We start from the raw sequence: 12,493 nt of genomic DNA, 5'->3' as shown, positions 1-12,493 counted from the left end.
GAGGCTGGATCTTCAGGCTGTGCTGACTCTTACCGGCAGTGCCTGGCTCGGCAGCCCTCCCCAGCCCTGCGCTCCGAGCCAGGCAGGTCAGGAAGAGGCTATTATTAAGCCTTGCTTCCTCGAAATGCTTTCGATAGCGAGATCTGATTATGATGTGGTCTACTTAACCAGAGATGAGCCTCAGCTAGGGCTCCTGCGCTCTGTGCCGCAGACAGGACTTGGCTTTGGAAATCTGTTGGCGTCTTGCAAGAGCAGGAATGTTTCGGGGGTCCAAACACCAGAGGTATGAAATCTGTGCGTTGCGTTTACCTGTTCGGGTCTTGCTTGGAAAAGTAGATTTGGGAGTAGCGTGATACCAAGACAGTATTTGGTATCTTAGGCTTGTAGATGGGAGTGTTTTGTTTATCAGGAAAATTCTGTTGCAGCTTCGGACATCATGTCCCACGGTCATTTTGCTTCCCCAAGGAGAGGGTCACTGACATCTGCATCTGTAGACACGATATAAATACTCTGTGAAAGAAAACAGCTTTGCGGCTCTCCCTCCCTCCCTTGCAAACTTGCACTTTGGTTACAGCTGTGGCAACCTGGGTCTGGTTATCAGGGATGTCATAGTGGGTATGGAGTTGGTTAGAGGGGGACAGATGACCCTTTTCAGGAGCTGGGCTGTGCATTTCAGCGGGCATTTGAAATCGGGCAGAGGAATATCTGGGCTGGGCTGAACCAGAGGCACAGAGAAACGGGGACTGATCCCGACGCTGGGACTTGGTGGGGTTGGGAAAGTATTGGGTTAAATCTGAACACATCTGATGCTAACACCGGTTGCTAAGAGTTACCGGATGGTAAGGATGGTGGATGGAAGCCTCATCCTCTGTAAGGCTGTGAAGACAGGCTCCGACAAGGCCTTTTCCCCATCCCGGGTATTCAGGGGTGCAAGACAAGCCCGACAGCTCTGCCAAGGATTTAAGAGAGGTTGTGCACCCGAAGGTTTATCTGCCACAGCGGGGATGATGGTAGCTGCAGCTGCATCTCCCCCTCGTGGAAAAGATCGCAAAATTGGGATTTGTGGTAAGTCTGCAGCCGCTGGCCGGGGGTGTCAGTGCAGGGGACGGTGCCCAGAAATTCTCAGGTGAGAGAGTTGCTCCCCCTGACAGGCTGCTTAAACGATGTCGGAAAGTTATTTCCATCCCCTTGATAAAGTCATTATCCACTACTGTGGCTCTGCGGCGTGAGACCCGGATATGGCTTGGGACATTCACCATTTGAGTGATGGACCGAAAAAGATCCTAACTTTTGTGGGGTTTTTTTTCCAGATGGTAAGACTTTCTTAGTACATCTACCTACTACTGGATCTAGCAAAATGAGAGCAGTTTTCATTGTGTATGCCAGAGCTTGGGAAATAAAAGCTGTGATCCATAGAAAGTCAGTAATCAGATAGATGGCTTAGCACCTGAGAAGCACTTGAGAGCCACACGTGATTATTGGATTATTTTAAGGCTATTAGAACTGCCTTTACTATGCTTCCATGCCACATGAAAACCTGCATACGTGTGTACATATATACATGCAAATACCTTGTTAGCTTATATGCGTTTATAGATATATACATGTTCATGTACATAATCTCAGAAGCCAAAACAGAAGCAGCTTTCCTCCCACTGAGTAGTATTTTCATGTGGTTTAAAGCAAGAGAAATCTCCGGTTCCAGTTGCATGCTCCTAATCGCTGTGCTCCTGCAGACGCCACGTGAGCAGCCTCATTCGTCTACTGATGGCTGTGAGAAAGCAAACAGGTCGCCACAAGAAATGTTCCTAGCCGAGTCCTTAAAATGGCTTCTGTAGCGTTAGGGTTTTGTGTCCAAATGTTTTTTCTGCTCTTGCTGAAGTGCCAGTTCTGAAGAAATATTGAAAATCTGGAACGAATCCAGCGCTTGTCCTCAGGGATGTTTGAAAATTTGTGCAACTTCTGAAATTCTCACAGGACGGACAAAGGAAGGATGCTTGTGATTCATTGTTATTTTGAAAACAGTCTTTGAGTTATAATTTCCATCGTGTTTCACTCTTCCCTTTTCCTTTCCAGGGAGTGAAGCCGATTTTAGCTCTTCAAGCAGCACAGGCAGTATTTCAGCGCCTGAAGTCCATATGTCTGCTGCTGGAAGCAAAAGATCTTCTTTTTCCCGCAAGTAAGCAAAACAATTTTTCCTGAATATTGCAAGTGTTGCTAGTGCAAAGATAGACTACTCTGTAGGGTCTTGCAGTTAATACATACAATACCAGCATTGTGAGTTTTAAAACAATTTGGGTAACACTGTGCCATCGAGGAGCGCTTACACTGATGAGAGCTGTAATATGAGAAAGGAAAAAAAAAATGCTGTGTTTGGAGAGCAAAAATTGTCAATATGCCAGATCAGCTGACTGGTATTTTTTTGTTATTTATTCATAACAAGTAAGGTAAGGCAGAAAAGGCGTTGGCTGGAGTGGAGGAGGAAACAACTAGGGGTATGTTGTTTCGTACAGCATACAGCACTACTTCTAACCAGTTAACCTTAACCTTTTGGTCTTATCACTTTGTTTTCTCTCTGTAATAAATTGTCAGCTCAGCATACACCTTTACAGATCATGACCTTATTTTTTACGGGAAGAAGTGTACAATATTGCCTTTGACACTCTTTTCTTAAACACCCTTGCCCAACTTTTATATAATTATAACTCTATGCAAATAAGAAAAATTGTCATAGTCATCTATCTAAATGAACCTTTCATGAAAGATTTCTGTAAGATTTCTCCCTGTCATGTGTGAAGGGCAAATCCAGACAGCTTGTGAATACAGGGGCCTTGGGACAGAGCAGCGCGCGTCGTGCTCTGCCCACGCAGTCCCTGCTGGTTACTGTTTTTGGAGTAGGTGGAAGGAGTTCAAATTGCCAGGACTGGTTTCCTGCCCTTTGCGGAAGAGCTGGCGGCAAGCTGGGACCAGCAGCGGGATACCCGCATGCTTGAGTCACACAGACGTCCCCAAGGTCGCAGCGTGCCCCAGTGTACAGAGATCGGCAGAACGATGCTTAATGAGCGGTTTCCTATCTCTGTCATGAGACTGTTAGAAAAATAAACATTACTTAAGCTCTCTTTAGATTAAATCTACCAAGTTACTGGCTGGGGGAAAAAACAGTATTAAGTATAATATGAAGTTCTAAAATCGCCTTGCTTTGAGTAAGATTATGTATCATTTCATATATTATTGTGCATTTAAGTATAACTTTAAATTAGAGCATCCTGACCTACTTAACGGAACAGAAGTCCTATGTAATAGTGCTCCTTCAAAGCACTGCTGTGTTAGGCACAGTCAGTGCAAGTTCTGCCTCACACCAGAGCTGCTGCTGCGCTGTACGAAGTGGAAAGAGATGCCTCCTTTGCAAATGCATTCTTTTTTAACTGTTTGACTTAACTCACTGTCAAACATTTCAATGTTGTCACAAACCACAGTCCTGCACTTCATTGTAAAATAATTATAAAATCACCCAGACCGCAGCAGCGCGATGAAGGTTTGCAGCAGCCACTCAACCATCTGTTCCTTATAAACTGTTCCATTTTCAGAGAAGGGAGGAAACCAAGTCAAACAATTTTAAGAAGAGATTTTGCTTCATAATTCTGTGGTATTTAAATTTTTATGTTCGAGCCTTCTCCTTTGCTGGCTGGATTTGCCTTTTTCCGTATTTTTTTTGAAACCTGCCTTTTCGTTACAGTCCAGAGGAACAACTTGCATGGGAGGACAAAGGTAGCAGCGTGGTAGTGCAGGAAGGCAAACGGAGCGAGGAGGCGAGGAACGCACCCCGAGAAGCTGTCCTCAGGGCGCCCCGGACCTTGGCAGCTCTCGGGCAGCGCAGATACCAATTGCTTTCAAGCACACACAGTGGACAGTCAGATTATTTAATAAAGGGTGGGAAAAGAAAGGTAGATATGTGTGAGGGAAACTGGAAGGAAGAAAGAAAAGGCCGCGCTTTCCTTTGTCTATTGTAATATACCATTTCATCCTGCTCGCAGTGGGGTTCAAACTGTATCGAAACAAATGAATAGCTGACAATGACAGCTGAAGCACCCAGGATGCCAAAGGCAGAGAAGAACAGGGCTCAAACAAAATCTGTTTTCACTGCATGCCGGGATCCCTGGGGCTGCGTGCTGAGAAGCATGAAAGCAGCCTTGCAGCGAACCCCCGCGGACGGGCATCGCTCCGCAGGCCTGGCCGGGGAAAGCTGGCGCCTGGTTCTTTTGGCACTAACCCAGGCTGCTGCAGTCCTCTCATTACTTAGCGGGGCCAGAGGTTCAGGGAACGTGGACATTCTGGTGGAGTCACTGGGAACTGGGCTGTCCCCATGGCTGAGGTTTCCCTACGTCACGTAGCTCAGACCAAGAGCCCCACAGTCAGTGAATGACGACTTCAGGACTTTGTTTCTTCCCGGCCACTCGCAGTTGTCTGTCTGGTTTAGTGTTTAGACAACTTTGTGTGTAAAATAAGACACATAATGGGTTGTGTGACAAGGATAATCCAATATGCTTTAACCGTTTTGGTTCCCCTCCAGTCGTGGCCCTTATGGTCGGAATAATGGATCCTTATCCTACAAGTCTGGAACCAGCCCACCTGCTTCCCGTGAAAAGGACCCTTTGTCAACACTGTGCAAAAACCAGCTGAGTCCTGCTAACATCCACCAGAGTTACAGGGCTTCATCAGCCAGCAGCAGCAACTCAGGCTCATACAAAGGGAGCGACAGCAGCCCAGTGATGAGGCAAGTCTTTATTTCAGCAGCCCGGTGTTCAGCACACTGACTTGCCTTCTCTGCACTGTAACGTGGGATCAGCTGTTTGAGCTGCCGAGCAGGTCACCTTGCTCCTCGGCATAGGTGTGACTCCTCATAGGGGTGGCTCGACAGTCAACAGGGTGTGCCATCCCTTGTAAAAGCTTTATTGTTTCAGCACTGTAAAATTCAACGTTACTTTTGGTCAAGGCTCCTTCAAGTGGTTTCATGCCATCAGTTCTCATGGGGATTTACTGGTTCTTTTGTCTGAGGGTCCTTTCACTTTGGAGAGAGTTGAGTGGGGTAATACAGAAAACATAAATATAGAAAACATTATACACTTGGGCAAAAATTCACCCTGCCCAGACTTGGGCACCTCCCTAAGGAGTGCAGTGTCCTGTACAAGAAAGAAAACAGATACCTGCCAGAGCATGTGACACATACTGCAGAGAAGAAATAGCCCCCACACTGCTGCTGCTTCCCTCTCTCTCTCTCAGGCAACACAACAGCCAAACACGTCAGATACACACCTAACGCTAGGTAGGATGAATCTAGGTTTCAGCCTGCTCAGCTTCACAGCTCCCGTGTGCAGCTGAACTCGGTCCTTACCCTGCCTTGCCTGGCCGTGTCTACAGCTGGGTGTCCTTACCAGTGGCCCAGCTGCCTGCTCTTGGACACACCACCCATTTCGGGTGAGGGGATGGCAAAGTATTTTAAAGTTAAATGTCCCACTTGATGCGATGGCACTGAAACAAAGTGCAATAAATAGTAAATTTTTCGCTATAGCCACAAGTCTGCCATTTCCTCAAGTACTTTGATTTGTCAGAGGGCGTCAGCTTTGCGGACACTGAGGAGCCCCCAAGGAGTCAAGCTTTGTATCAGTCAATGGGATGTTTTTCTTTTTGCCAGGACTGAAGAACTGTAGGAATGCTGTTATGTGATGTTTTTGTTGGGCTTTTTTTTCAGGAGATCAGGGAGATACAGTTCTTGTGGTGAAAATCACAGCATTAAGCCACAGAATCCAGAGCAGTATTTGACTCCTCTGCAGCAGAAAGAAGTTACAGTACGTCATCTGAAAACAAAGCTGAAGGAATCTGAGAGCAAACTTAAAGAAAGGTAAATTTCATTTCAGAAATCAGAAAGATTTATTCAGGAGCATTTAGGGGTGGGAATCCTGAACATTTTTACTCATTTCTTAACCACATAACATTTTCATTAAGAAATTTGAAATGTGATCAATCTGATTAAGTTGTATTCAGGTATTTCAAGCTTCATAGCTTTCTCAGGGAATACGTACCATGCAGTTCAGTTATGCATATAGCTGTCTCTTTTCCCCTTTTTGTACTTTCACAAAAGAATACTTTTAAAGGATCATTTTTTACCAGTCTGATTACCATTGAGACCTTTTATACACAAAACAGTTTCTACCTGCCAGCATGTATTACCTCAGTCTCCTGTTCTACCTCACTCAGTGAAATAAGACAGCGTTCAATATCTAAGTGACAAAAACACAAGTGGGCACACAAGAGGAGCCAGATGATCCTGACATCCCTTCTAACCTGGTATTCTGTGAATTACGACCACAAACATCCCCCTTCTCCCCTAATGAAAGAAAAGCTCTTACACAAACCAGCGTGCCCACTTGTGTTTCTGTCACTTAGATACTGAATTTTTCACAATAGCCCTTTGTGTGGACGCTGAGCAGAGAAGTGACACTGTGCATTACGCAGCAACAGATGTTGTCTCCGAGCGCTGGCTCTCCGGCACACACAGCCCAAGCGGGCCCAAAGGGCCGTTGGAATGGAGCCCCAGGGCAGAGTCCCAGGGACCCGGTGGTCCAGCTCGGGATAGCCCGACTTCTGCATCTGTGAGGGCTGGGTCTCATGTGGGGGTCCCCTCTCTCCAGTTGCTTGCAAGTCAAGGCAGCAGCCTCTGTTTCCGCACCGGGCCGGGTGGGTGAAAGCGAGCCAGGTGCCTGCAGCCCCGAGCCGTCCTGCTGTCTGAGGCCAGTGTTGGCTCTGGCTGTAAGTGACGAGCTGCTGGCAGGCACGGGGGACACATCTGGGCAGCTGTTTCTCATTTCCTACAGGACGAGGCAATAGGTGAGGTGGTAAGCGCTGTACTGGTTGAACCTAACCAAGAGGCCACCACTTGTGCCTCAAAATGTCTGGGGTCATGAAGTAGCCCACAAGGCTGCTAGCCATGTGGCCAGGTTGGTGACTCCAGTTAGCAATCAGCTGGTGTGTCTTGGCAGCCAGCTGACATCTCTGCCCGCTCCCTCAAAGGTGGCAGCAAATGGTGCATGGAGGAGTTTGCCTCCTTCTTGGAGCACCTCTGCAGCGTAGGCATCCCAGTGTGGTGGGGCCTCACCGTGACTCTTTAACTGACCAGGCAGCAGAAGTGTTACAACATTTTTATTTTGCTACAGGGAAACAGAAATACAAGAGCTCAAAGCTCAGCTGGGACGGATGAGGGAAGACTGGATTGAAGAGGAGTGTAATCGTGTGGAGGCAGAGCTGGCCTTAAAGGAAGCAAGAAGTGAAATTAAACAACTCAAGCAGGTTATTGAAACCATGAAAAACAGCTTGGCTGAGAAAGACAAAAAAATTCAGAAATATTTCATAGACATAAACGTTCAAAACAAGAAACTGGAGTATCTGCTGCAGAGCATGGAGATGAGGGATGAGCAGTGCCTGGAGTACATGTGTGACTCAGAGGGGAAGCCGTTAGCGTTGTGTGCCACAATGCCAGACAGCCTCATCACGGAGGACCAGGCTCTGGAGGAGGTGGGAGACAGTGGGCTGCTTCTTAATGAGGACACAGCTAATGGAACTGATTTATCTGAAGAGGGTTTGAACACCACAACCTCTGAGTTGAGTGATCCAGCTCCCTCAGGTTCTTCTGTGAATAAAGAGATGCTTGAAATTGTTCTGGATGAAAAACTAACTTCTTTACAGGAGGAGAACAGCAGCAACATGATGGTGGAACAGGCCGTCCAGACTGATGTGGTGCCATATAGCCTAGATGTGGAGCAGCTCATTCAAAACATCTTCAGAGCTCAAGATGCCTGTCCTCTAAGCCCACCTTCTTCACTGAAGGAAATGGGTGAATTTTCTTTTGGAAGCTTCAGTGATTCTGGCATGATAGTGGACTTAACTCCAAGTGATCCAAACTCTGCCATCCTTTTGTCTCCTATGGAGTCTCCGTGCAGGAAGGCGGAGCACGGAGTTAATGAAAACCGTTTCATGAAAGAACTTGATTTTGCAGAACCTCATGATGATGAAGCCTTTGGGTATGTCAGTACTTTCTCTCAGACAGGAATAAAGAGGAGATACTGGAGCAGCAGTCTCCTCAGAGATGTTCTGGCTGTAGCAGCCCCTGTGGTACCAACTATCGTGTGGGCTTTCAGCACTCAGAGAGGAGGAACGGATCCCATTTACAATATCGGAGCGTTGCTTCGTGGTTGCTGCCTGGTGGCTCTGCACTCTTTACGCCGTACACCCTTCAATATCAAAACCTAAAGTCCACTCTGTCCCTGGGCACCAAACTGGCTGAGGCAGAGAGAAAGAGGGATGAGATAGATCATAAAAAGTTATTGTATATTCTGGCAGAGTCCATAATTTTGCTTTTGACTATTTGATTTGCACTATAAATCGGTTTGAAAACACGTTCCTTGTTTCAAAATAAAAACGCTGAACCTTGTAGTTCCACAAGATGTTTTTAACTGGTGTTTTCAACAGTACTGCTGCCTACAGAAATAGTCCCTCTGCTCCATGTCCCTCCCCTGTCCTCGTGTCTTTCTGGTGCCAGCGCACCTGCACAGTGAACATGACGAGGGAAATGAAGCGCAGTCACTTTCCCTGGCTGGTTCACCGGGCAAACGTTCAAGCGCTTTGTACTCGAGTGTAGCGCGAGGTGCGCACAGGAGCAAACGGCCAGAGAAAGGTGGAGTATTTCTTTAGGCAGCATTAACCTAAAACATTGGTGAAACTACAGCGTTAAGTGACATGGAGACTCGTTCCCCTTAAGGGTATCACTCCTGTGCTCCAGAAAGCATGCTAGCGCTTTCCATTTGTTGTCCGAAGTGTCAATTCAATTTAGAGGTAAAACCCATATTCCCCAGGCAGCTTCCAGCACATCGTTCGTGCCTGTCTCGTGTAGTGCTCTTATCGATCGTGCAATTGCTCGAGCATTTCACTGGTCTTGTGCGTATACGGGGACTGTAACCAAAAATGTACGTCGTTGGGAGTCTTGAACCGTGTTACAATGATAAGTAGAGGCGTGGATACACTTGGAATCTTAATGTTGTTTTAAGGTCTTAATGTGTTGGAACCCAATAGTCTTTCGGGCCCTTTGAAATACTATGTATAAATGTATTGTGTTTTAACTTATTGTTTATTTAATTGCTTTATTGTAAATTACCTTTATAATCACAAGTTCAGTAAAGCATGTTAAAAACATCAAACCTTTGCGAGTGTTTTATTTTAGCAAAGCTATAAAAACTGCCCTGTCTCAGCTGAGCTGTCAGGCTCAGGCCCAGCGGGAGGAGGCACTGTATTGGAGTGTAAGGAACCATCAGGACCAGGAGAACAGTTGGAGTGAGAAAATCCAAGCGCAGCTCCAAGCGTAAGCACTCAGCCAAGAAAAGGCGGCTCCAGTCGGTCTGCGGACACCACGCCAGCCGCTCTGCCGCACCCACGCTGCATTAACAGATGCAAATGACCTAATCTTTAACCCAATGCAGTCTTCTGGAAACTTGTAACTTCTCATTTCTGTGCTCCCAGAAAAAAAACAGTCTTCCTGGCACTAAACAGAGGCCCAGAAGGCCTTGTTTAACCCGGACGAGAGTCATGCAGTCTCGGTGTGCACACTGAGATGCAACTGTGACCATCAAACCGTGAATTCTCCATGTCCAAAACTGGAAATCTGTGCATAGATCAGAGGAGGGCAACATGACCCAACGGATGAAACAGTGGGGTTTGTCTGGCTTCACCCAAGCCTTTCAACACCACCTCCACCCATTTAAACCTCACTGCCCTCCTGTTTTCCCCTTCAGCAAAGCAAGTGTAGTATTTCCCTGTGCAACCCAGAGAAGAAGAGATCTTGTGAAGCCTGAGAGTGCCATGCATCGCTCTGCAGCTTTTGGGAAGAAGGGAGTTATTAGTGAGCCACAGGAGAGGAGGAATAATTGGCCAGCACACGGGGAGTGTTTGCAACACACTCTTGAGTGGCACGCACCGATGCTGATGGAGGTGACTCAGCAGACCTTTCCCATCCCTGTGGTGCCTGGGTTATGAATTATTTGTGTTCGCAGCAAAGATTCAAGAGGGTTCATTAAGCATTATGTTAAGGAAGAGAAATCTAACAGACAATTTGACGTAACATAGGCCCCAGGAGGTAACAAAGATGGCCATGAGAGCATCTGGGTTTCTTTGCTGACGACTTCCCCTTCCATGGTCTCCTGCCTTCTTGCAAGCCAGCAGGTTTAATGTATGTTTTACACAACCATGGAATTTCATCACTCCTAGATATCTCCTCTTGGGACTGGAAGACATGACAGAAGAAAATGCTTTATTCCTACTTTGAAGTATGTCTGTTAAAGGCCTAGAAAGGAATTATTTTATAGCAAATGTTACCAACTTTATTAAAATTTTGGATTTCACTTTTACAGCCACTATTGTTTAAGTGATCTTCACATCCGTGGTAGTGAAATGGAGCACAGTTTAGAGGAAAAAGTCATCTTCAGTTCTAGGAGAGACATTCACCTGCAGCTACACGAGTTTCTTTTTCAGCAAGAGGCAACAAAGCAGCACAACCCTACTCTTATGTTTAAAATTTCCATTTAGCAGCAGTGTTTTTAAACGTGCTCCTTTAAGATACAAGGTGCTAACACCAGAATAATGTGAAAGTTGCTTTCTGCCCTTAAAAAAAATCTTGTGGTCTGCTCAACTCTCACAAGGCATTTAACTATGTTCAGCATGAGGTGACAGAATTCCCATCGCATTCCTGATAAAAGTCCTTGCTCTGATCTCTACCCAAAATTCAGCTCACTTCCAAGCCTCCGCCTTTCCTCCTCCACACTGCAAGGACATACACAGCTCAAGGTGCACTTTGTAAGAAAAGGCCTGAAGTACCATGATAAATGCTTCAGTCCCAGACTTTAGGGGACTGGCCCTTTTTCCCTGATCCACAGAGGATACACCAGCTGTTGCTACAAACGTACCACCTTAATTGTTTTTCCCCTCTAATATTTTCCTTCAGCTTTAGCCATGTCTCACCTGGATCCTGCTGGTGCTGTATGGAGTAGCTACAGGAGGACCATCAGCCTCCAAACAGTTCAATAAAAACCCCTATCCTTTTTTTTCGAGTTCAGAAGATGCTCATGCCCGCACCCATAGCGCACAGGAAAGTCTTGTCTCAAAGCGTGCAGGCGGGGAGGACGAGCAGCTCATAGGCTAAGGGTAAAATAGCTGAACAAATGCTTGTTAGTAATCCCATTAGACATTTTTCTTTCTAACCCAGAAACAAAAAATATTGATATATTTAATACCTTAAGAGGTGCCTGACATGCCCCTAAGCTGCGGAGAAGGCTGAGGCACTGCTCACCTCCCCACCTGATTCACCCGCGCCCTTCCTTATGTCCACCCTCCCACAAGGCTGTTCTTAACTTCTAACAACGTACTCATTTCTCCTTCCTTTCCCCCCAAATCAACCATCTCTCCTAAATCCCAACCTCTAGAAACATACTAAAAAATGAAAGTGCTGTTTTATACATGTCCTGCATGAGAAGGACGAGTGAGCGTTTTGCTCCAAAACCCTTCAGACAAATGAACACAGGACATCGCAAACGTGAACAACGACAGCACAGTTAAGGAAAGGATGGTTTTTCAGTCATACTGGCAGGTCAATCCTCCATAGTCCTGTGAAATCCTCCAGAAAATATGCACAAAAGCACCTATTGTTGCCTTCTAAAAAGTATTTTAAAATTTAACATTTCTCAAGGACTTCTTTCATATCTGAAAATTGCTGTCAAATCAGTTGCCTTGTGCAAGATTTTAGGCAACATGACAAGCATACTAGACATTTTTAAAACCTTTTCTTCATGACTAGGGCCATTAAAGGTAATTCTTACCGTCTTGTTTTCTCAACTTATCTTTTAAGCAAAACTTGTGTCAGAACCTACTAGAACTTAGTTTAAAAATCTATTTTTCCAGGCAGGCATGACCTAGTCAGATAGTCCCTTCACCCCTTCCCATTCTTTTACAACTTCACTGTATGCACAGGGAACAAGTCCCAGGCACAAACTTTGCTGTCTTCGCTTACCTGTCACAAGATAAGAAATCCATACAGTCCATGAATTCAGGGATAACAGCATCCCCACAACAGAAGATGGAGGCATTCACTGAAGCTCTGAGCTGGACGCAAGAACCCGATAAACTCCCTCCTCCTGTACACCTTTCCTTCCAGCAGACATTAAACTTTTCTTCCTTAAAGCACCGTTGGCTTCTACTCCATATTTACCATGCAAAGTTTACCAAAGGAATTCCAATGTAAGTAGATACATAACTGTACCAAAAAAATTGACTTTGAGAAGTGCTGTTAGCTAAACTGAGAATTTTCACACTAGCTTTATTAACAGGACACAACTTTTTTTTCCAATTATACTACCTGTGCAACGAGTATAAGGTGTGAGGATTTTTTTTCCCCCCC

The 12,493-nt window shown here is 45.8% G+C and overlaps 1 protein-coding gene across 4 annotated transcripts in view; it reads left to right on the top strand.

The window, feature by feature from the left end:
• The window catches only part of SYBU (syntabulin), a 42,034-nt gene extending 32,787 nt beyond the window's left edge, over positions 1-9,247 (top strand). For 2 of the 4 annotated variants that reach the window (XM_063327415.1, XM_063327417.1), the window contains 4 exons: positions 2,077-2,179; positions 4,571-4,774; positions 5,750-5,899; positions 7,212-9,245. In XM_063327415.1, the coding sequence (XP_063183485.1) occupies positions 2,077-2,179; positions 4,571-4,774; positions 5,750-5,899; positions 7,212-8,304 (1,550 nt within the window). In that variant the 3' untranslated portion in view covers positions 8,305-9,245. Of the gene's footprint in view, positions 1-15; positions 284-2,076; positions 2,180-4,570; positions 4,775-5,749; positions 5,900-7,211 lie in introns of those variants that run through there. The other 2 variants (XM_063327418.1, XM_063327416.1) reach the window with 2 other exon arrangements.
• The last annotated feature ends 3,246 nt before the right edge of the window (positions 9,248-12,493 follow it).

This window comes from Chroicocephalus ridibundus, chromosome 2 (assembly GCF_963924245.1).
Source record: "Chroicocephalus ridibundus chromosome 2, bChrRid1.1, whole genome shotgun sequence".
NCBI lineage: Eukaryota > Metazoa > Chordata > Aves > Charadriiformes > Laridae > Chroicocephalus > Chroicocephalus ridibundus.
This window is presented reverse-complemented; position numbering and strand designations above follow the sequence as displayed.